Below are 24,955 nucleotides of genomic sequence, written 5' to 3'. Positions count from 1 at the left end.
GTCCGCCTGCCGATGCAGGGGAACCGGGTTCGCGCCCCGGTCTGGGAGGATCCCACATGCCGCGGAGCGGCTGGGCCCGTGAGCCATGGCCGCTGGGCCTGCGCGTCCGGAGCCTGTGCTCCGCAATGGGAGAGGCCGCAGCAGAGGGAGGCCCGCATACCACAAAAAAAAACAAAAAAAACCAAAAAAACAGTTTTTATTGAGCAGTGTCTCCCATATTGCACTATTTATCTAAAGTTAAAAATAACTACCTGCAATTTTTCAAAGTTTGAATCAATACATCTTTGATATTATTTGAAAGGTCTTATATTCTACAGGCAATTGTTTGGGGCTTAATTGAAGATCTTTCACTTCCGTAAAATACATTTTTTTCTCTTCATAATGTTAAACAAAACTTCCATAGCTAAAAGAACAATTTATTTTACCATCTCTCCATCTAAAAATGTTTTTCTTCTTGTGCAGGAATCCAAACCATTTTATAGCTGACCAAAAGTATAAGCTCAGATCTGTTAAAAATTGTTTTAAAATGTTTGTTGAACATTTAATTTAGATTTCAGACAACTAATCTTCTTGATTCTTTTTTGACTTTAAGAAGAAACTTCTTATAAAATTTATTGTGTAATTGTTGAACATGTCCCTTAATATTATCCACTTAATTATCCTAAAAATTTTTTTCCATAACAGACATCAATTTTACTCTGCTGCAATAAGTTGCATCTACCATTCATTGTGAAATTTGCGACATACTTCATCTCGTATTTTTCTTCCTGCATAAAATATTCATAAACAAATTACAATGTTATATCAGTGTGTAAAAAATAATTAGGGCTTCCCTGGTGGCGCAGTGGTTGAGAGTCCGCCTGCCGATGCAGGGGATACGGGTTCATGCCCCGGTCCGGGAAGATCCCACATGCCGCGGAGCAGCTGGGCCCGTGAGCCATGGCCGCTGAGCCTGCGCGTCCGGAGCCTGTGCTCCGCAACGGGAGAGGCCACGGCAGTGAGAGGCCCGCGTACCACACACACACACGCAAAAATAATAATAATAATAATAATAATTAGAACTGAGTTAGTTCATTGACACCAAGAAGATCAGTGACGGGTTATAATACTAGAAACAACATATGCTACCACGTGCACACTACAGTAATATCTTGCCCAGTGCAGCAGTTAAAGTGAAATGTACTTCTGCCAAAAAAATAAAGTTGTGTTTAATGGAAAAATACTTTTCACTGTTTCTGTTTTTAAATTGGATTTTAATTAATTAAAACGAAGTAAAATTAAAAATTAGTTCTTTACTTGCACTAGTCACATTTCAAGTGCTCAGTAGCCACATTTGACTAGTGGCTACCATGTTAGACAGCATAGCTATGTAACATTGTTTTTCAAACTTTAATTCATAGCCAACCAATTTAGAGGGTTGACCACCTTTTTTTGTTTAAAAAAAGTAGAATGGAATAAAAAAGAATGGAAAATATTATTGCATCTCCTATAGTAATGATACATATTTTTGTGATACTTTTGTTTCAGTATTTATGTACTGAATATTGGTAGGTAGACTATTTCTTACTCTGGAGTACAGTAAAAAGTTTTTGAAAACCACATCTCTGTAGCAGCTAGTAAATTGCCTTCCACATAATAGGCAAAAAAATAATATTAGTTCAATTGAATTGTTATCAGTAGAACATATTTGTAAGTTGAGAGTTAAAATGATACTTTTTTTTTTTAAGATGCTATTTAACTAAATTTTTCTCCATGCAGAGCTAGAGGTTAAAGAGCAATAGGTAAGGCTAGAGAGGTACGTTAGGGTCAGATTATGCCATACTAATAATTTTGGACTCTTCTGTGGGAAATGAGGAGTAACTGTAGGGTTTTAAGGTGAGGAGTTATGTAAAAGATTGTTCTGACAAGGAAAAAACAACTTAAAATGATCACTTTGACCACAATATACCCTGTGTTTGCTTCTAATTACCCTAGAGTCAAGATCTTTATTCTCTGTTCAAACTATAGAGTATAAGTTCTTTCTTCTCTATTAAAAACCCTTTACACTAATGCCTAACATTCCTTTGTCTCTTCCCACATTCATTTGTTTACTGTGCAGGATTGCCTGCTTCTACTTTGGGCTTTCCAGGGAAGTACTTTGGGCCTGCCATGCTCCATTCCCCTAACCTACCTGTGTAATTTTCCCTGGTCCTTCAAAGAACTCCTGATATCATTACTTCCTGGATTAATCAGAATAACTGCTTCTCTAAATTCTAATTCCATTGTCTGGGCAGAAAAAAAAAATCAGTGGTTATGCTCCAAAGTTTCCACCACAATTATTTATTTACTGTCCATATGATTCCCATCACTTAATATGCGTTTAACCTGTGTAACCTAATGTAAACATTTTTCTCCCTTTATGTATCAGTTTAATGTTTGATGATGGTGGTTGTTGTTTTTGCCTTTTAGACTTCAAGAGTGGAGAGTTGAGTTGAACGTGTTCCTTACTTCAGGATACATGAACAGGATACACGAACACGTTTATTCATTTATTTACTCATTCATTCTTTTATTTATATTTCTCACTCCCATTCCCTTCTCCCTGCCTAGCATACCTCTCAAACGCATTTGATGTGTATCTCTGTGCTTTGCGACATTTGTATTGTTTTGTATGCCTCTCTGTGTTTAATTTATCTAAATGATGGCACATTATCTCATTCTGTTTGACTTTTTTTCACTAAACACTGCGTGGTTTTTTTAAATTCCTTTTCATTTTGGAAATACAAAGGTAGAATAGTATAACATCTGTATCCCCATAACCCAATATCAACAATTACCAATTTATGACCAATATTGTTTCATTTGTACTGTACCCACTTCTCCCCTTCCTGTATTATGAAGCAAATCCCAAATGACAAATCATTTCACCCATAAACATTTCAATATGTATATGTTAAAAAGATAGGGACTCTTTTTAACATAAATATGGTACCATTGTCACACTAAAAACGTTTTAGCAGTAGTTTGCTACTGTCAAATCAGTGTTTCAATTTCCAACTGTCTCATAAATGTCGTAAGTTTGGGTTTTTTTTTTTAACAATTTGTTTGAATCAGGGTCTAGATTAGGTCCACGCATTGCAGTTGGCTCAAATGCCTTATAATTTGTAGGTTTCCTTTCCATCTCTCTCTTTCCCTTGTAATTTATTTGTTGAGGAACCAGCTCTCTTGTCTCCAAGATCTGGATTTTGTTGATTGCCTCTTTGTAGTACTTTGCCAAGTTCCTCTGCCCTTTGTATTTCCTATAAATTGTTAGCTAGAGCTATGTTCTGATTCAGGTTTTGGTTTTGGTTTTGATTTTACAAGACTACTTCATGGGTGATGCTACCTTCTTCCATCAGGAGGCACATGATATCTGGATAGCTCTCATTTTGTGATATTAGTGCTCTGTTTTCAAGATGTATCCCTGTACTATGTGTACACCTAGTTCTTTGTACTCCATGGTATGAAACCATTGCATTTTGTATACCCACTTCCATTGTGTACTCAGATTGCCTCCAACTCATTGTCACCACAAATAACACTGCAGTGACATCCTGCACATCACCATAGACCTAAGAATTCTTTGGAAAACAGACCCCACAAGATTGCTGGGTCATAAGCTATTTTAAGCTTAATTTGCCAAGTATTGCCAAATTGCTTTAAAAAAATGCCTGCACTTGTCTGTACTTTCATCCACAGTGCCCATTTTCCTATATGCTTACCAAACTTGGCATTATCCATCTTTCTAATTTTCACTAGTCTAATAGGTATAAAGAAATATATCTTTTGTTTAATTTGCATTTTCTGGTTATTGATAAATTTGAGACTCATGTGGTTGTTTGCCATTTAGGTTTCCATCTACTGTAAATTGCTCTTCTGCCAACTTCTCAGTGGTAGTTTCTTTTCCTTAATGATTTACATATTCTAGATATAAGTTCCCTGTTGATTTTTAAAAGTCAACTTTCTATTTGCATTCTGTTGTCTGTCTACTAATTTTGTCAGTGAATTCCTTATTTATCAACTTCTGGTTTTTTCTTTCACATTTAGGTTTTCATCCCACCTAGAATCCACCTTAGTGTATGGTGTTAACTAATGATACAGGGTTTTCTTTTTTCCCTCCATAAAGTGAACTAGTACCATTCACTAAACAATCCTTAGCCCTTTGATTTTGGTAGTGCCGCCTTTATTGTAGATTGAGTTTCTGTGTCTTAGCTCTCTTTTTCCTTCATTGCTCTGTTCTTGAGCCAATACCATACTAATTTTATTACTCTGGATGTGCAGTTTGTCTTAATATCTGGGCTTCCTTTTTCGTATTTTTAAAGGATGAGTTAGTTTTCTGAGGACTTTTATTTTCCCATATGAACTTTGGAGCAAATTTCATAAGTTTCTAAAAAAAATTCAACTGGAATTTTAATTGTGATTGCGTTGAATCATGAATTAATTTGGGGTGAATTGACAGCATAGACTCTGTCTCCATTTATTTAAATCATCTTCTGTGCCCTTATGTGCTTCACCCCCTCCCACCGATAGAGGTCTTGGGTCTTCCTCGTTTATGCCTAGATACTTTGTTTTTTTGTTTTTTTGTTTTTTGGCGGTACGTGGGCCTCTCACTGTTGTGGCCTCTCCCATTGCGGAGCGCAGGCTCCGGACGCGCAGGCTCAGCGGACATGGCTCACGGGCCCAGCCGCTCCGCGGCATGTGGGATCTTCCCGGACCGGGGCACAAACCCGCATCCCCTGCATCGGCAGGCGGACTCTCAACCACTGCGCCACCAGGGAAGCCCGCCTAGATACTTTATAGTTCAAATTTTTTTAAAAATTGTTAATGGTATCTAATTTTATTACATTTTTAAATTAAACTTTATTTTGAGATAATTAATAGATTCACATGCAGTTGTAAAGAATAATACGAAGAAATAACATGGACCCTTTACCCAGTTTCCTCTAATGATACCATCTTAGAAAACTACAGTGCAATATCACAACCAGAAAATTGACATTGATATAGTAAAGATATAGAACATTTCCATCATCACAAGGCTCCCTCCTGTTGCCCTTTTATAGCCACACCTACTTCCCTCCCACTCTACTCCTTAACCCCTGGCAACCACTAATCTCTTTCCGATTACTATAATGTCACTTCAAGAACGTTATATAAATTGAGTCATACAGTAAAGAAAATTTTGGAGTTAGCTTTTTTCACCCACCATAATTCTCTGGAGAGTCATCCAGGTTGTTTTGTGTACTGGTAGTTATTCCTTTTTACTGCTCAGAGTATTCCATGGTATGGATGTACACAGTTTGTTTAACCATTCACCTTTAATCTTTTTTTCCCTCCACCTTGTTCATCAGAAGAAAAGTAATTTATCCTTTCAAATAGGAGATTTTTTTTAAAAAACTGAATCTGCCTACTCATTCTAGGAAATAATGTTAGTAATTCATCTGTATAATAAACATTGAAAATTTTAAACAATATGAACAAAAAGATTATTCTTATAAATATAAAAAATTTAAGGAATTTATTAACAAACTGACAAATATTTTCTATTTCTGATTCTGGTGTTCCAATTTCAAAATGACTTACTTTTCTATGAGTAAGAGTTTAAACTCTAGATTTTGAATTTGTAATAATGTTTTCTTTTACTCCTCTTTTACAGCAATTTGAGATTTTTGATGATTGCTTTAGCATATGCCATACCACTTGGCGTATTTGCTGGCTGGTCTGGAGTTCTGGACTTAATTTTAACACCAGTGCATGTCAGCCAAGTAAGCATTTTATTTCTTTATATCTTGTAGGTATTTTTAGTTCACTAAAATTATAAATATTGTCTACTTGTTCTTACTTTTAGCTTCAAGGCCTAAGTAAAACGTTATCCTGTGTCACTGCTGCAAAAGGAAGATCCTTATGAAATAGTTATAAATAATATGGATTTTCTTCCTGGATTTTGTTAACCACCATGAATTTCACATTTATTTGGGTATGATTACTGATGCTAATAAACAGAAAAATAAAGAAGGAAAATCTTAGACTCCTTGATTCTTGGTTTATAAAGATGAAGATTTCGTCATTAAATATATGGCTATTCCTACATCTAATCCCTCATTTTCTCTTTAGTCTCAGTATCTCATTTCCTTAAAAATAACCATTTCATCTATATGCTTATGACATCCATTCCTTCTCCTTGCTTCCAGATAGCATGGTAGAAAGGGGTAGAGAGATTTGGAAGGTCAAATGGAAGAAATCCAGCACACTGATGTGATATTCCATTGTATGAATAAACAACAATTTGTCTAATCTGCTTTTGATGAACATTTGGAATGTCTGCATTTGGGCTGTCATAAACAGTGCTGTATGGATATTCTCATATATGTTTCTTGATGTACCTCTATATACATTTCTTTTGAATATCTAGGAATGGAATTGCTAGTTATAGGGTATGCCTGCTTTGATAGATGGTGCCAAATTTCCCCAAAGTAGTTGTATTAGTTTATAGTCCTACCAGCAGTACATGAAATTTCTCCTTGTTGCACGTCGTTACCAGTACTCGGCAATGTTAATCTTTTTAAATTTAGACGTGCTGATGACTGTGCAGTTGTATGCCATTGTGGTGACTTCCATGACATCTTTTTAAGTGACATCCATTTTTGTGACACACCTGTTCAAGTTTCTTGCCCACTGCTAGGCTACCTTTTTCTTACTGATTTATAAAGAAGAGAGCTGTGTGAAAGGGGGCTCCCCAGCAAGTCCTGGCTGCGGAATGGACTGCACATGTAAAGGGCAAAGCTACCAGAGACTTATTAGAGAGACTGTTGTGGGGTGGAAAGCAGAACAAATATAGTAGAGGGCAGGCAGTGCAGGACCCTTGGAGTTGGCCCAGCCAGAGTGGTATGACCGCATTAACACCTTGTTAATATCTTCGGCTTCTGCTGAGACACCAGAAGGGACAAACTTCAGAATCAAGGACCATACCCTAGGTAGAGTAAGGCCTATTCTACTTAGACCCACCATGAACAAAGCCTAAAACCAGGCCCTGACAAAAATTTGCAGAGGGGATAATTTGGAGATTGAGTCCTGCCGGGGGAAAGGAGCTTGGGAAACAACTTGGTTTCTAATATTCTTCCCTAATAAAGCACAAAATCAAGCTTACACAAGTTCAAGGTAATTGAATGGCCTACTAACACAAAAATGAACTATTTTATAGAAAGATAAAATTATGCAGAATCTCGATATTGTATCACCCACAACATATATAGTATACAGTTTTTTAAAAATTAGACATACAAAGAAACAGGAAAATATGGTTCATATTTTTAAAAGAAAAACAAAAAAAAGTAGTCGGTAGAAACCAGTGTAGAGATAGTCTAGATATTGGATTTAGCAGACAGAGACTATAATGCAAAAGAGAGAGTGAGAGAAATCTTTTCTTGCTCCAAGTTCATAAATATATTCCCCTCTGTTATCTTGCAGAACTCTGTTATCCGGTACAGTAGCCACTAGTCACATGTGGCTATTTAATTTGAAGTTTAAATTAGTTGAAAGGAAATTAAAATTAAAAAGTCACTTCCTCATTGGCATTGGCCACTTTTCAAGTGCTCAGTAGCCACTTGGCAACTTATGGGTACCATATCGGACAGTGTTGACATAGAACGTTTCCATCATCACAGGAAGTTCTATTGAACAGTGCTGTTCTAGAAACTTTATTGTTATTCGTGTCACATTTAAACCTAGAATTGAATTTTGTGCTTGTTATAAGGTAGGGGTTAAGTTTCTTTTTTCCCACATAGTTCTCCATTAACCTAATATCAATTTTTGAAAAGATTGTTCTTTCCCCATTGCTCTCTAGTGTCATCTTTGTCATAATGAAGTACCCTTATGTGCATGGATGTTTCTAAATTATTTTTCTCATCTAGTCTATTTGTCTATCTCTGTGCCAACACCAAATTGTCTTAAGTATTCTAGTGTTAGAATAAGTTTTGGTGTTTAGTAGAATAAATACTCTCCTTATTGGGATTTAGATTAGAATTTTATGAACCTATAGATCAGTTCAAGAATTAACTTTTTTTGTAATAGTGCGTCTTCCAAATCATTACTATTATACCTCTCTTCATTTACTTAGGTCCTAACGTCTCTCTAAATCTCTTTTCTGCAAAAACACCCTCTATTTATTTGTTAGATTTATTCCCAGGTATTTGATGCTTTCTGAAGCTATTGTAATTGGTAACTTAAAAAATCTTATTTTCTGTTGGTTGGCATGTAGGAAGTATACTTGGTTTTTGAAAGTGATTGAAATACAGCTTGTCTTATATCCAGCAACCTTATTAAACTCACTTACTTATTTATCCATAGATAGTTTGGCCTCTCTGCATACATCTCAAATCGGTTGTAACTAATAACAAATAGATGGAGAAAAATACATTTAATAAAATTCAACATTGAGATGATCATATGTTTTTCTCTTTTAAACTGCTAATTTGGTGAATTACATTTGTTGATTATAAAATGTTAAACTACCTTGCATTCCTGTACTAAATGAATTTTGTCAGTGATTTATTATACTTTTTATATATCACTGAATTCAGTTTGCTTACATTTTGTTTAGGATTTTTTGCGATTAGGTTCATGAATGAGATTAGTCTATAATTTTTTTTATCTTGTCCTGCCATTTCAATTTTTAAAAAAATCTTTATTGGAGTATAATTGCTTCACAATACTGTGTTAGTTTCTGTTGTACAACAAAGTGAATCAGCCATATACATACGTATATCCCCATATCCCCTCCCTCTTGAACCTCCCTCCCACCCTCCCTATCTCACCCCTCTAGGTCATTGCAAAGCACTGAGCTGATCTCCCTGTGCTATGCTGCTCCTTCCCACTAGCTATCTGTTTACATCCGGTAGTGTATATATGGCGATGCTACTCTCACTTCGCCCCAGCTTCCCCCTCCTCCTCCGCCTCCCACCCCATGTCCTCAAGTCCATTCTCTATGTCTACATCTTTATTCCTGCCCTGCCACTAGTTATCTTGTCCTGCCATTTCAATTTTTAAAAAAATCTTTATTGGAGTATAATTGCTTCACAATACTGTGTTAGTTTCTGTTGTACAACAAAGTGAATCAGCCATATACATACGTATATCCCCATATCCCCTCCCTCTTGAACCTCCCTCCCACCCTCCCTATCTCACCCCTCTAGGTCATTGCAAAGCACTGAGCTGATCTCCCTGTGCTATGCTGCTCCTTCCCACTAGCTATCTGTTTACATCCGGTAGTGTATATATGGCGATGCTACTCTCACTTCGCCCCAGCTTCCCCCTCCTCCTCCGCCTCCCACCCCATGTCCTCAAGTCCATTCTCTATGTCTACATCTTTATTCCTGCCCTGCCACTAGTTTTATCAGTACCTTTTTTTTTTTTTAGATTTCCATATATATGTGTTAGCATATGGTATTTGTTTTTCTGTTTCTGACTTACTTCACTCTGTATGACAGACTATAGGTCCATCCACCTCACTACAAATAACTCAATTTTGTTTCTTTTTATGGCTGAGTAATTTTCCATTGTATATATGTACCACATCTTCTTTATTCATTCATCTGTCAGTGGACATTTAGGTTGCTTCCATGTCCTGGCTATGGTCAATAGTGCTGCAGTGAACATTGTGGTACATGACTATTTTTGAATTATGGTTTTCTCTGGATATATGCCCAGTAGTGGGATTCCTGGGTCATATGGTAGTTCTACTTTTAGTTTTTTAAGGAACCTCCATACTGTTCTCCATAGTGGCTGTATCAATTTACGTTCCCACAAACAGTGCCGGAGGTTTCCCTTTTCACCACACCCTTTCCAGCATTTATTGTTTCTAGATTTTTTGATAATGGCCATTCTGAACGGTGTGAGGTGATACCTCATTGTAGTTTTGATTTGCATTTCTCTAATAATTAGTGATGTTGAGCATCTTTACTGCCATTTCAATTTTAGTGTCAAGGTTTTGCTAGTCTCAGAAAGCAACTTCTGAAATGTTTCCTCTTTTTCTATTATTGGAAGAGTTTATGTAAATTTAGTGGTTTGGGGCTTTTGTTTTTCCCTAAATATTTGGTAGAATTTGCTGATGAAGCCATCTAGTTTTCTTTGTGATATGAATTCAATTTCTTTAATAGTTATAAAATTATTCAGATTTTCTACTTATTATTGTATCAGTTTAAGAAATTATACCTTTCTAGAATTTGTCCACTCCATCTCAGTTTTCAAATTTATGGTAATAAGTTCTTCATTGTATGATTTTATTAGGTCTACAAGGTAAGTCATTGTATCATTCCAGATATTGATTTTCTGTATCTTCTTTCTCATTTCTTTCCTTGAATAATTTCACCAGTAGCTCTTTAATGAAAGCTTATTTTTTATTTCATCAATTTTTGATTTTATCTTAATTTTTTTTCTATTCTGTTTTCTTGAGTGAAGTCACTTTGCTTTCATTTTTCTAAGTTTTTAATATGAATTCTTACATCCTTGATTTTTAGCTTTTCTTCCCTAATACATGCATTTTAAGGCTATTTATGTCCTTTTAAACACAGATTTAGCTGCATTCCATACATTCTGGATTTTCATTATTATTGAATTTAAGATATTTTCTAGTTTCCAGAGTTATTTAGAAGGACATTTCTTAATCTACAAACTGTGGAAGATCCTCTACCTCTTTTTTTTTTTTTTAATTCCTAACTAAATTGCATAAATGTGGTCATAAGGATATACTATGATTTCAGTATTTTCAAATTTGTTGACCCAATTTTTGGTGAATATTTTCTGTAATTCTTGAGTGTAGTGTTTTATATATGTCAACTAGATCAATTCTGTTAATTGTGTGTTTCACATCTTCTATTCCTTACTCATTTTTGTCAGCTTGTCCTATCAGTTACTGAGAGAGGTGTGTTAAGATCCTACACAATTATTTTAAATTTGTCTATTTCTCCCTTTTATTTGTCTATTTTCTTTATATATTTTAAGACTGTGTAATTAGGTGCACATACATCTAGAATTGTAGTATCAACTAATGAATTGAACCTTTCATCCATAGGAAGTATTATTTTTTTTTTCTGGTAATGCCTTTTTGCCTTAAAACCTATTAGTTGCACCAGTTTTCTCTTCATTTGTGTTGGCATGGTATATCTTTTTGCATTTTTTTACTTTAAAACTTTCTTTAAGTACACCTCTTATAAGTAGCATATCATTTTTTCTTTAATTCAGTCTGATAATCTTTGTGTTTTAATTGGAGTATTTAGTCCATTTGCAGTTAATGTAATTATCGATAAATTTGAGTATAAATCTACCACCTTACTATTGGTTTTTATTTTTTCCAGTCTAGTCTATCCTTTTTCTCTTCTTTCTTACCTTCTTCTGGATTAAGGATTTTTTACTACTCTTTTTCCCCCCTTTATTAGCTTGGTAGTTATAGTCTCTTTTACTGTTTAGTGGTTACCCTAGAAAGTACAGAATGTACACTTCACTTATTAACATCTATTATAAATTAGAACTTTTACCTCTTCCAGGACTGTCCAAGGTCCTTAGAACCCTTTCACTCCATTTAAGCCTCTACCATACTTTGTGCTATTATTGTCATATATTTTAAACTGCCCAAGACACATTTTTATTGTTATTTTACAGTCAATATTCATTTAGATTCACTCTCATATTTCCATTTTGTTGCTCTTCATTCTTTCCTTAATCTTCAGTCTTCCATCTGTGATCATTTTTCTTCTGTCTAAAGAGCATCCTTGAGAGAGAGAGAGAGAGTCAGTGTGTGTGTGTGGTGTCTGTGTGTGTGTGTGCGTGTGCATGTGTGTGTGTGTTTTGTGTAGGTCGGCTTACAACAAATTCTCTTGTTTGGGGTTTGTTTTTTTACTTTGGTCTGAAAATGTCTTCATTTGACCTTTGTTTTTGAAGATTATTTTGTATTGCATATAGAATTCTTGGTTAGCTTTTATTTTCTTTTGTTTATTTGAAAATACCATCTTCTTCTGGCCTCCATGGTTTCAACCAAGAAGTCAGCTCTCAAATTTAAAAGGTTGCTGCATTTAAGATTTTCTCTTTGTCTCTTTGTCTTTGGTTTCAGCAGCTTAACTAGGTGGCAAGTTTTGAAAATTTTATGCTGAATGGATAAAGAAGATGTGATATATATACATATATATATATATATACACACACAATGGGATATTACTCAGCCATAAAAGAAAATGAAATTCTGCCATTTGCAGCAACATGGATAGACCTAGAGAATATTATGTTTAGTGAAGTAAGTCAGACAAAGACAAATACTGTATGATATCACTTACATGTGGAATCTAAAAAATAATACAAATGAATGTATATACAAAACAGAAACAGACTCACAGATATAGAAAACAAACTAGTGGTTACCAAAAGGAAGAGGGAAGTGGAGAGAGGCCAAATTAGGGGTATGGGACTAAGAAATACAAACTACTATGCATAAAATAGATAAGCAACAAAGATATATTTTATAGCACAGGGAATTAGAGCCATTGTTTTGTAATAACTTTTAGTGGAATATAATCTGTAAAAATACTGAATCACTATGCTGTATACCTGAAACTCATATAATACTGTGAATCAACTATACTTCAGTTTGAAAAATAAAAATAAATAAAAAGTAATTCAAAATGAAAAAAATAAATAAATTTATTCTGCTTGAGGTATGTAGGACTTCTTGAATCTGTGGCTTGATGTCTTTCATCAGTTTCAGAAAATTCTTAGCCAATATCCCTTCGAAGCTCATGCTCCATTTTCTCTATTTCTCTCTCCTTCAGTAACTCTAACCGTATATGTTATACTTTCACACTGTCTGTCCTATGTCTCTTACTCTCTGTTCAGAATTTTCTATCCTTCTGCCTTTCTCTACTTCAAACTGGATATTTTACCTAGCCTCTCTTCCAACTCACTATTTCAGTTTTCAGCTCTGTCTAATATGCTGTTAAACTCATCTGTGAGTTATTAATTTCAATTATTATATTCTTAAGTTATAAAATTTTTATTTGATGCTTTTTCATACTTTCCAAATTTCTGTGGAAATGCTTAATCTTGTATTTTATTTTTTTGAACTATTAAAAATAGTTATTTAAAGTCTGTATCTCCTAACCCCTTTATTTGGATCCCTGTGTGTCTCTTTATATTTGCGATATTCATTCATGTTTTCTTATTTCCTTATGTGTTCAGTTATTTTTTATTGAGTGCTCAACATAGTATATTAAAAGTTGTAGAGATAATTTAAGCTTCAAATGATGTTCTTTTCCTTCAGAAAGAACTTATGTTTTTTCTTAGGAGTCTAGGGATACTTAATCTAGTCTCAAGAATTGAGATCATTTAAAGCTGGGTTTTAGTCCCTCAGAATACAGTTCCATTTCTTCCTTCCTCCCTCCCTCCCTCCCTCCCTCCCTTCCACAGTTCCATTTCTAATTTACACTGCTCTTAGGTATAACTCTCAGAGTTCCCAGCTAAAGTCTGGGGTTTTCTACAAGGCCAACCACCTTAGAGCAGGCCTCAAACTCATATTTTTTTCTTCCTAGATACATGAGGCTGTCAGTAACTTTTTCGCCCCTTAGCTACCTTTTCCAAAATCAGCAGACATACCCCTAAGGAAAAGTGTCCCCACATATCAGGCTTGCTCCTCTGGGCTTCCTTCTCATCCTATATCATGGTTCCAGAATTCTGGATTACCTTCTTGGCTCTCTGCCGCCTTCAGATAGATTTTCCACCCCAGATTTTCTGCTTTTTCAACCAGAATATTAATCCAAATTACCTAGTGTACCTTTACTATAAGAAGAAAGCCTTCTTTTAGTTTCCTAACCTATTTTTCTGGATGGCAGGTGTTCCAAGCATGCTCAGTTTCAAGAAGGAAAGTGTAGCACCCATTTAGATGATGCTGATTTTGCACATCTTATGATTCATGCTATAAACCCTGAGAAGCCCTTCCAAGTATGTCTCTTTGTACAAACTCTGAGAGATACAGAGACCATGAATCATACCAGGTATTAAATAAAATGGAATTTAAAATTAAAAGCAGAGCTTCTGAATTGGTGGACAAATGAAGGTGTGCCCCCCAATTAATTAATTAAATTCAAGCAAAGAAAAAATTTAATTAATTATTGGGTAGAATGTTATTAACTAAAGCAAATGTCATGAACAGGGGAAGGAGAAAAGCACAAAATGGCCTGAAAGGACCAGGGCTAATACAGTCAGATACACAGTGGTTCTTCACCTGATGCAGGACCCCACTGACCTAGGGGATAGATGAGAATGTTTGTGGGGGCCTCATAGTAATGGACCTTAATCCATAGTATTAATTGATGCTAAATGCAAGGAGAGGGGCATTCTGAAGAACAGAGAATTCTCTTGCCCTTCATGCCAGTAGTATGAAAAAAATGTAGAGATAATTTAAGTTTCTGGTGTTATCTTTCTCCAGAGAGCATTTATCTTTGCTTCTGCAACCAGACACTGGTAGAGCAAGAAGATTTGTATAAAGTTATTGTATTACTTAGAGTAGACGAAGAATCCCAAAATTATGAGACTTAAGAAGAAATTCGTTTCTCATTCACATAGCAATCTAGGACAGTTTGCATAATAATCTAGGACAGTTGTTCACAGTTGGGACTGCTCTTTTCCTCACACTGATTTAAGACCTAGGTTGCTTCCACTTTGCAGGTCTTCTGTCTCCTAGGACCTTGTCATTATATGCATAGGTGAAGCGGGATGACCATCCAGATTCCAGCTGGCAGAAAGGGAAAGAAAGCATATGGAGGGGGTATATAGCTGTCTTCCAGGTTCTAGCCTAGAGGTGGCACACCTCACTTTTTCCCCTTCCATTAATGAGAACTTAGTCATGTGGTCACATGTAGCTGAATAGGGGCCAGGACATGTAATCTAGCTAAGTGCCCTGGTAGAATAAGATATAACATATCTTGGTGGACAGCTGACAAGCTCTATCACAGCTGTAATGAAAAATATGAGTAGAAAAATAATAAAAGGTAGAATTTAGTTTGGGTAGCTCTCAAGTGCCAGGTCAAGTTTGGACTTTGCCCTATAACTACAAGGAAAGCCAGTAACTGTTTCTGAGCAGGGAAGTGGAATGATTGGGATAATTATTCTGGCAATAGTGGGCAAAAATATTGCTATTACAAAGTCCAGAAGTAAGAAATAAGATAATAAGCAAGTGTGATGGCTGGGGGAAGGGGAAAGAGGAGACAAAATGCACCGATATTGTTAGGGACACACAGAATGTCAGGTATTGACAGCTAACAGGTCTTGAGCACTTTGCATTTTTTAACTTATTTAATTCTCAGAAAAATCCTTACTATCCCCATTCTACTAATGAGGAAACTGAGACTTGGGGTGTATTTGAGATAGAAACCAAGTCATAGTAAGAGTTAAAGAAAAAGACTCTGACAAGTACAGGTTTCTGGTAACTGACTATACTGCTGAACTGAATGAATAAGCATTTTCAGAACTCTAATGGAAAACTGATGAATTCATAAAAGTGCTAACAAAAGATCAAGATGAAAAAAAATTAATTACATGGGACTGAGTGAACTAATGAGGATGATTATAATTTTTGTGACTTTCTGTTTGAATAAAAAAAAAGAGAGATACATGAGTGATTAGGAAATATAGGCAGCATTTGTAGATTGATCTGAATAAGTTTGTCCATGAAGGTAGGAAAGAGGTAAGACATTAGATGATAGAGAAACATCATCAAGTAACAATAACAGCTCTAACCTTTATTGAGCACTTCCTGTATGTCAACTGCTGATCTAAGTTCTATATGCAGATTCTCTCATTTAGTCCATTTTATAGGTAAGATGACGTAATTTGCCCAAAGTCACAAAGCTAGTAAATGGCAGGGCTGGAAATGTTTTCTTCAAGAGTGGAGCGAGCTATCCATTTGAAATCTGCTCAAATTCTTTCTCTGTCTAGTTTCACCAGGTGCTCCACCCATACTCTCTCTCTCCCCACCCCCCAACCCTCTCTTTCCCATACTCTTCTGTGTTTCTCTTAATACATTTTTACTTGTGCCAGACATTTTAGCACTTAATTATTGCCTAGTAGTTTCCTGTATCTTGGCTGTATTTAAGCTTTTTAGGTCAGTGACCATCTTTTTTCCTTTGCCTGTTTTCTTAAGAGTTCCTGGTACAACGCCTGGCATGTAGAACACATTTTAAAAATATGTTTCTGACCTTGAGTATTTTGTTGATTTAAATATTCCAATAAAAAGTTAATCAATGATGTATTTATTTAGGTAAGTTTGTATTAATTAGTCACACATGAATCCTTTCATTTGATTCATTTTCTTAAATAGTGTTTCCTAGATTTGCTGCCATTTAACTATTAACATACTGATTATAGAGGATTTTTTTCCATGCCTCTAAACTTCAGTATGATAATCTTGTATTAAATATGTCTTCCACTTTCTTAACAGGTAGATGCTGGCTGGATTGGATTTTGGTCCATAGTTGGAGGCTGTGTTGTTGGAATAGCTATGGCAAGGTGAGAATATTTTTCGTTAAACATGTGAGTAGGCAGAACCAAAAAGAGCCTAAAGGGAGACTCCACTTCCCTAGATAAACATTAAAATTGAAAGAAAAGTAAAACAGGCAAAAGTCAGATAAGGGCACTTGTTCAGGCTATAAGAAAATTCACATGCAGTAGGTAGAATTTGCTGCTACAAGAAACCTTCACAGGAGTAGTCCATCCTAAAATGTTTTTGGAGACTAGAGATGTATTTCCAGTATAATTAAGCTGACTTTCTCCATATTATTAGAGAACAACATCTACAAATGGGACCCAAGGAAAGAGTATACAATAATAAAGGCAAATTGATAGTTATTGAGATGAGAAAAGAATTGAAAGGAATCAGTCATAAGAGCATCTCTAGAACTTTCCATGAAAAGTCAGTATCCTGATTAGCAGATATTTATTTCTGGTCATTTTTGGCAGGTATGACGCTATAGTTACCACATTTTGATGAAAAATGTCCATAAAGACTTAGAGTTTCATCAAACTCCCTCTGATCTTAACCATTATGACAACACATTTTTAGAATGAGACAGAAGAAGGAAAAAGCCTCATTTATTTTAAAAAAAGAAAAGAATGAAAATGTCACTCATGTAGGTAACTACCTATAAAACTACTCTTGGTGTTTCCAGTGAGATAATATTCTTTCACTTTCCAAATCATTTTACCCTGTTTAATCAAAAACAAAATTGGACAGTCAACTTTAGCAGGAATGGGAGAATCTAATTACATATTTGGGGAGATCAAATAAGATATGTGAAGCACCTTGCTATCTAAATATTTAAACACAATTGACACAGGATAATATTATATCTAAACACAGTTTGCCTATTGTTTCTGAGCTAATGAAAGAATAAATTGTCACTGTAATTTCTAAATCACTTTATCTGAGGTTTTTATAAGTTAGAAAAACATGAGGATAAAATCAAAAAGCTAAAGAGGAATAAGAGCATAGCTATTTGTAGGAAATCACTATACTGATATTAGAATACACTGACCTATCACATTTGATAAGAATCATATCTAATTTTTCTAATTAAATCTCCAAGCCAATGATAGTGAGTCATCATTTACCAAATCCTTTTCTGAGCACCACATAGGTCAAAGAGGTACACATTATGTATCAGAAATGACATCTCATATGCTCCTTTCTCTTCATTTTGTTCTACAAACCCTTAATTTTAACTATGTGGAAAAGTTAGAATGAGGACGTTTCTGTTTTTAAATTGTTGAAATGGAAGTTCTAAAAAGTACTGCCCTTACTCTGGGATCCAAAATCAATTGTAGGTATCTCCTAAGCCTAAAATCAATTTTTAGATTATATTCAAAACAGCCTTTTTGGGATCCCTAGAACAGAATCTCCTTATAGATATGAGTGCTTTGGGTGGCTTTTTTGTGATTATGTTACTAAAGGTTACTACTAAATGTAATACTTTGGTCCTAACAGTACACTTTGATGGTATAAGCCCATTTGAAAGGACTAGGTATCTAAAATTGGTAGACCAGAGTAGTCAGTTTATTCTTGTGTGATCAGGCCCTGGAAAACTTACTCACTGTTCAACTTCACTCAATTCTGATTGTACCAGAAAACTGTTTTATTCTCTCATACCTGGCCATCTGCCCATCTGACAAGTAAGTTCATGCAGCATAGCAAAATATAAATCAGAAAAGTGGTGAGCATGGAATTATAACAAAGCATTTGGATTTTCTTGAGGGGCATTTCCATCAAGCTGTGGAACCTTTTTCAGAGTACATAAGAATTTTCTGTTTGTGAACTTTCATAGTAGAGAACTAACCAGTCACTAGGCAAAGTTGCATCCATTTTTCCCACCAAAAGATGGCATCAGCTCTCATAGGAAGTCATTTTAGTCTAGATAACACTTTACAAACATGATTAACCACATCACATCAAATAAGTGCAAAATGAAAGATAGTATTGCAAGTCATATAATTACAGTAGAAATTAAAATCAATTTAAAAAACAGAGAAAACATGGTAAATGTTATATTTGGGATGGGATCAGTTTTTCTACAATAGGAACAATTCTGAAGGACAGAGTAAGCTGTGTACAGGCACAGCAAGAGGATTGTGCTTATATAATCAACGGTTCATCAGTAGATGAGGAAAAACAGTTGGCAGATGGAAAACTTTTTGGTCATGACTAAACGATAAGCATCTCAACCAGGAGTTTCATGTTAATTCAAGACAAAGCAGGATTTTTGAGAACTTAAAATGCTGTGAAACATTATACACAAATTTTGTAGAATAAATTCACTATTCTAGAGCTACGTTCTTGCTTTTACAAAGCTTATAGTCTGATAGGGAAGACAAACAATAAATGCAAAAACAAGAGAAATTCCAATAGAGTTAAATGCTATAGAGAAAATAGAGTGTGGAGTTGGGATGGGGAGGGCTTCCTCCACAAGCATGGAGAGCCTTCCTGAACTGAGACCCAAATGACCTGAAGAATAAGCAGGATTAAGTCATATGACGATCTGGGGGTAGCAGCATTCCAGGACAGGTGCAAAAGCTACTGTTGCTGTGGGAAACAACCTTAGCATGCAGGAGAAACAGAAACAGGGCTGTGCAGCTGGAGAATAATAAGGCAAAGGGAAAGTGGAGGCAGAGACCAGATTGTATAGGACCCCAAAGGCTCTGGTGTAACCATTTGTATTTGTTCTCTAGGTGAGTTTGAATTTTGGGAGAGCCATCTTTGCAAGTTTACATCAACAAGTTAACCTGTTTTCTAAAACTAGGACAATATGTGCTCATTATAGGATGTTTGGAAATTATAGAAAAATATATAAAGAAAGTAAAGTGGCAATTAAAAACTCAGAATCCATCCTGTAACTTACAGATCCAGAACAGAGATCACATTTTACATTTTATGTGTTTTGTAAGAGAAAAAAGAACGCATTTATCACAAAGCAACATTTATCACACACACAAAAACACATAAAATGTATAGATTTAAAAAAATTAAAAAACTTGCTTTTAAAAGCATTGAAATTTTTTCAAGAAATTATTGTTTAATGAAAATGTGTCATTGATGTAAATGGTATTTTAAAAATCCAGCTAGCATTAATAGAACATTGTTTCTTTTCAGGTTTGCAGATTTTATCAGGGGTATGCTGAAACTAATTCTTCTCCTCCTGTTTTCTGGGGCTACACTATCATCCACGTGGTTCACCCTGACCTGTTTGAACAGCATCACACACCTGCCTTTAACCACAGGTGAACACAGACTGTTTTGAACTTTGAATAAATAGTTTCAGTTTATAGAAGTATATACACACTGACAGTAGGACTTTTTCCATAAGTAATTGTTAAATATACAAAAAGGTCTCCCTTGTCTAGCCATCAGACCATCATCCCATCTAAAAAGAGCTCAAGAAATAACTAAAAACATTTCCATTGGATTTTGCATATGGAAATGTATAATCTTTAGCCTAAGCTTATATAGCATGGAAAAGCTTATATTCTTTTAAAAATCATATCAGAGTATAATACAAGTATTTTTTATCTTCTTTATAGCCATTACATGATTGTTAAACAGGAAGGAAAATGAACAAAGGCAAAAAGCTATGATGTTTCAAGTACACACCAGTAAAATTCTTTGAATGAGCACCTATATATGTTTATTTTATATTTAGCCTTTTTAAAAAATTTTTATTCAGTTTATTTAAACTAAAAACAAAAACCAAACAGTTCACCATTTCTCCCACCACCCCCCACCTCTTGCAACCACCAGTCTGTTCTCTGTTTCTGTGAGCTTGGTTTGTTGGGTTTTTTTGTTTGTTTGTTTTTGATTCCATATATAAGAGAGATCATACAATATTTGTCTTTCTCTGTCTGACTTACTTCACTTAGCATAATATCCTCAAGATCTAAACATGTCACAAATAGCAAGATTTCATTCTTTATGGCTGAGTAATATTCTATTGCATATATATTCCACAATTTCTTTATCCATTCATCCATTGATGGACACTTAGGTTGTTTCCATATCTTGGCTATTGTAAATAATGCTGCAGTGAACAAGGGGGGTGTGTAGATATCTTTTTGAGATAGTGATTTCAATTCCTTCAGATAAGAAATGGAATTGCTGGATCATATGGTAGTTCTATTTTTAGATTTTTGAGGAACTTTCATACTGTTTTCCATAGTGGCTGTATCAATTTACATTCCCACCAACAGTGTAGGAGGGTTCCCTTTTCTCCACATCCGTGCCAACGCTTGTTATTTCTTGTCTTATTGATAATAGCCATTCTGACAAGTGTGAGGTAATATCTCGTTGTGATTTTGATTTGTGTTTCCCTGATGATTAATGATATTGAACTTCTTTTATGTGTCTGTTGGCCATCTGTATGTCTTCTTTGGAAAAATGAGTATTCAGATCTTCTGCCCATTTTTTAATTGCATTGTTTGCTTTTTGGTACTGAATTGTATGAGTTCTTTGTATATTTTGGATATTAACCCCTTATCAGATATATGGTTTGCAATTTTCTCCCATTCAGTAGGTTGCGTTTTCATTTGTTGATGGTTTCCTTTGCTGTGCAGAAGCTCTTTAGTTTGATGTAGTCCCAGTAGTTCATTTTCACTTTTGTTCTTTCGCTTTTGGTGTCAGATTCAAAAAATTATTGCCAAGACCTATGTCAAGGAACTTACTGCCTATATTTTATTCTAGGAGTTTTATGGTTTCAGGTCTTACATTCAAGTCTCTGATCAATTTTGTGTTAATTTTTGCATATGGTGTAAGATAGTGGTCCAAGTTCATTCTTTTGCATGTGGTTGTCCAGTTTTCCTAATATCATTTATTGAAGAGTCTGTCCTTTCCCCATTGCACAGTCCTGGCTTTTTTGTTGTAAATTAATTGACCGTAAGTGTGTAGGTTTATTTCTGGGCTCTCTGTTCTGTTTCATTGATCTATGTCTCAGTTTTTATGCCAATACTATACTATGTTAATTACTATAACTTTGTAATATTGTTTGAAATCAGGGCATGTGATGCCTCTGGCTTTGTTCTTCTTTCTCAAGGTTGCTTTAGCTATCCAGGGTCTTTTGTAGTTCCACACAAATTTTGGGATTGTTTGTTCTATTTCTGTGAAGAATGCCATTGGAATTTTGATAGGGATTGCTTTGAATCTGTAGATTGCTTTGGGTAGTATGGACATTTTAACAATAGTAATTCTTCCAATCTATGAGCACAGAATATCTTTCCATTTATTTTTGTCTTCTTCAGTTTCTTTAATTACTGTCTTTAAGTTTTCAATATACAGATCTTTCACCTCCTTGGTTTTATTCCTAGATATTTTATTATTTTGATATAATTGTAAATGGGATTTTTTTTCTTCATTTCTCTTTCAGATAGTTCATTACTAGTGTAGAGAAATGCAAGATTTTTCTGTTGATTTTGTAGCCTACAATTTTACTGAATTTATTAGTTCCAACAGTTTTTTGATGGAGTCTTTAGGATTTTCTGTATATAATATGTCATCTGCAAATAGTGTCAGTTTTGCTTCTTCCTTCCCAGTTTGGATGCCTTTTTTTTTTTTCTTGACGAATTGCTGTGACTCGGACTTCTGAGTATCACGTTGAATAAAAGTGGGGAGAGTGGTTATCCTTGTCTTGTTCCTGATCTTAGAGGAAAAGCTTTCAGCTTTTTACCATTGAGTATGATGTTAACTGTGATCTTGTCATATATGGCCTTTATTACGTTGAGATACATTCCCTTTATACCTGCTGTGTTGAGCATTTTTATCATAAATGGGTGTTGAATTTTGTCAAATGCTTTTTCTCTGTCTATTGGGATGATCACATGATTTTTATCCCTTCATTTTGTTAATGTGGTGTATCACATTGACTGATTTGCAGATGTTGAACCAGCCTTGCGTCCCTGGAATAAATCTCACTTGATCATGGTGTATGATCCTTTTAATGTATTGTTGAATTTGGTTTGCTTTTGTTAAGAATTTTTGCTTCTGTATTCATCAGGAATATTGGCCTGTAATTTTCTTTTTTTGTGGCATCCTTATCTGGTTTTGGTATCAGGGTAATGCTGGATTTGTAAAATGTATTTGGAACTTTCCCCCTCTTCTGATTTCTGGAAGAGTTTGAAAAGGATTGGTAGAATTCACCAGTGGAGGCTTTTGGTCATGGACGTTTGTTTGTTGAGAGGTTTTTGATTACTGATCCAATCTCCTCCTAGTAACTGATCTGTTCAAGTTTTCTATTTCATTGCAATTCAGGCTTGGTAGGTTGTATATTTCTAGAAATTTATACATTTCTTCTAGGTTGTCTATTTTGTTGGCATATAATTATATCATAGTAGTCTCTTGTCCTTTGTGTTTCTGTGGTATCAGTTGTAACATCTCTTTCATTTCTGATTTTATTTATTTGAGTCTGCTCTCTTTTTTTCTTGGTGAGTCTAGCTAAGGAGTATAATATAGGCAGTTTACTTATTATTAACTCATCTAATTGCCCTGAAACATTTATAGCTGCAGTTGTTTTTAATTGTTATTAGTATCATTTGGGGGTCTACATTAGTCTTTCTATGGCTGCTGTTAATAAGTTACCACAAACATAGTGGCTTAAAAAAACACCAATTTATTATCATATATTTCTGTAAGTTAGAAGTCCAACTCGAGTCTCACAAGGCTAAAATCAAAATGTGGGCAGACACTAGGGAAGAATTTGTTTCCTTGCCTTCTCTAACTTCTAGAGGCTGTCCACATTCCTTCGCTCATGGCTCCCTTCATCCATCTGTAAAGCTGGCAACAGCAGGTCAAGTCCTTCTCATATTGCATCTCATATTGCATTGTTCCTTTCAAGGTCACATCTTCCTCTGAACTTCATATTCTACCTTCTTCTTCTACTTTTAAGGATCCTTGTGATTACATTGGGTCTACCCAGGTAATCCAGGATAGTCTCCCAATTTTAAAATCAGATGATTAGCAACCTTAATTCCATCTGCAGCCTTAATCCTTTTTGCCATGTATGGAAACATATTCACAGTTTCCAGGAATTCACACATGAATATCTTTTGGGGGAAGGAGGAGACATCATTCCTCACAGTAATAAGTGTGGAACAGGAAATGAGGGTGGCAGTGTCGTTCTGATTACAAGATTTGAGAAGTTGTGTGGTGCCTGTCAGATGTACACATCCCATTAGTAAGTAATTGTGGTTATTTAAGAATGAAGTAAAAATCTATTTCTTTCAATATATGAGTATTTTTTAATGGCCACTAAATTATTAGGACATATATATTTATTAAATTGTTTGGACCTAACCATGTAATTAACAGAATTGTTAGCTATTTCCTTTGGCCTTGAGGCACCACTAAAAAATTACTGAGATACAAAGGGTGCTGAGAAGGAAGGTTTGGAAACCTCTGCTCTGTACCATCCTGCTGGGATTCCCTCTTTTCAGTGTTTATTGCTTTGCCTATAAATCCCAGTTGTCCAGAGTAATCTTTCTTTGGATACTTCACACTTTTAATATACTAACATTCCTTCATTAGGGTTTTGAGCAATTTTGACGAGTGTCCTGAGCCAGAATTTTTTATTATTCTGGTATAGTTTCAGCTTTCGCAGCTGTACAGCATTCTGGTGGAACAGTTTTAGTTTACAACTCTTCTTGTTCATAGCATTACACTCAAATTTTTTTGGTGATACTGTAGGTCATGTATGCATCTGTTAGATTTCACAAGAATATAGTCGTGAGTACATGATGAACAGATTTGTTCCCTTGAATTAAGTGCAGAATATTCATTATAAGATAGTACATTCATTAAATTTCATGTACTTTCTATATAACCTGATAAAATTAACAATTTTATCTCTGGATGGAGGAGATTTAGTTTTTTACCTCCTTTTTTGTCTGGATTTGTAACAGTGAATATGTTTGTCTTTTATAATCAGAAAACATATATATATATTTGAAAACTATGCATCTTTTTATTTTATTTGTTAGCATCTTTATTGGAATATAATTGCTTTACAATGGTGTGTTAGTTTCTGCTTTATAACAAAGTGAATCAGCTATACATATACATATATCCCCATATCGCCTCCCTCTTCTGTCTCCCTCCCACCCTCCCTATCCCACCCCTGTAAGTTGGTCACAAAGCACTGAGCTGATCTCCCTGTTCTATGCGGCTGCTTCCCACTAGCTATCTATTTTACATTTGGTAGTATATATAAGTCCATGCCACTCTCTCACTTCGTCCCAGCTTACCCTTCCCCCTCCCCATGTCCTCAAGTCCATTCTCTACATTTGCGTCTTTATTCCCATCTTGCCCCTAGGTTCTTCAGAACCATTTTTTTTTTTTTTTTTTTAGATTCCATATATATGTGTTAGCACATGG

At 35.1% G+C, this 24,955-nt stretch overlaps 1 protein-coding gene across 4 annotated transcripts in view; it reads left to right on the top strand.

Moving 5' to 3' along the window:
* The window catches only part of SLC49A4 (solute carrier family 49 member 4), a 92,893-nt gene that overhangs the window by 42,529 nt on the left and 25,409 nt on the right, over positions 1-24,955 (top strand). For 3 of the 4 annotated variants that reach the window (XR_003680972.2, XR_003680973.2, XM_024120307.3), the window contains exons 5-7: positions 5,675-5,783; positions 16,496-16,563; positions 19,697-19,824. Coding sequence is in view for 2 of the 4 variants with exons in the window: in XM_024120307.3 (XP_023976075.1) it covers positions 5,675-5,783; positions 16,496-16,563; positions 19,697-19,824 (305 nt within the window). In the remaining 2 variants the exon portion in view is untranslated. Of the gene's footprint in view, positions 1-5,674; positions 5,784-16,495; positions 16,564-19,696; positions 19,825-20,124; positions 20,215-24,955 lie in introns of those variants that run through there. The other variant, XM_028493047.2, reaches the window with a different exon arrangement.

The sequence above is a fragment of the Physeter macrocephalus genome, chromosome 1 (assembly GCF_002837175.3).
Source record: "Physeter macrocephalus isolate SW-GA chromosome 1, ASM283717v5, whole genome shotgun sequence".
NCBI classification, from domain to species: Eukaryota; Metazoa; Chordata; class Mammalia; order Artiodactyla; family Physeteridae; genus Physeter; species Physeter macrocephalus.
This window is presented reverse-complemented; position numbering and strand designations above follow the sequence as displayed.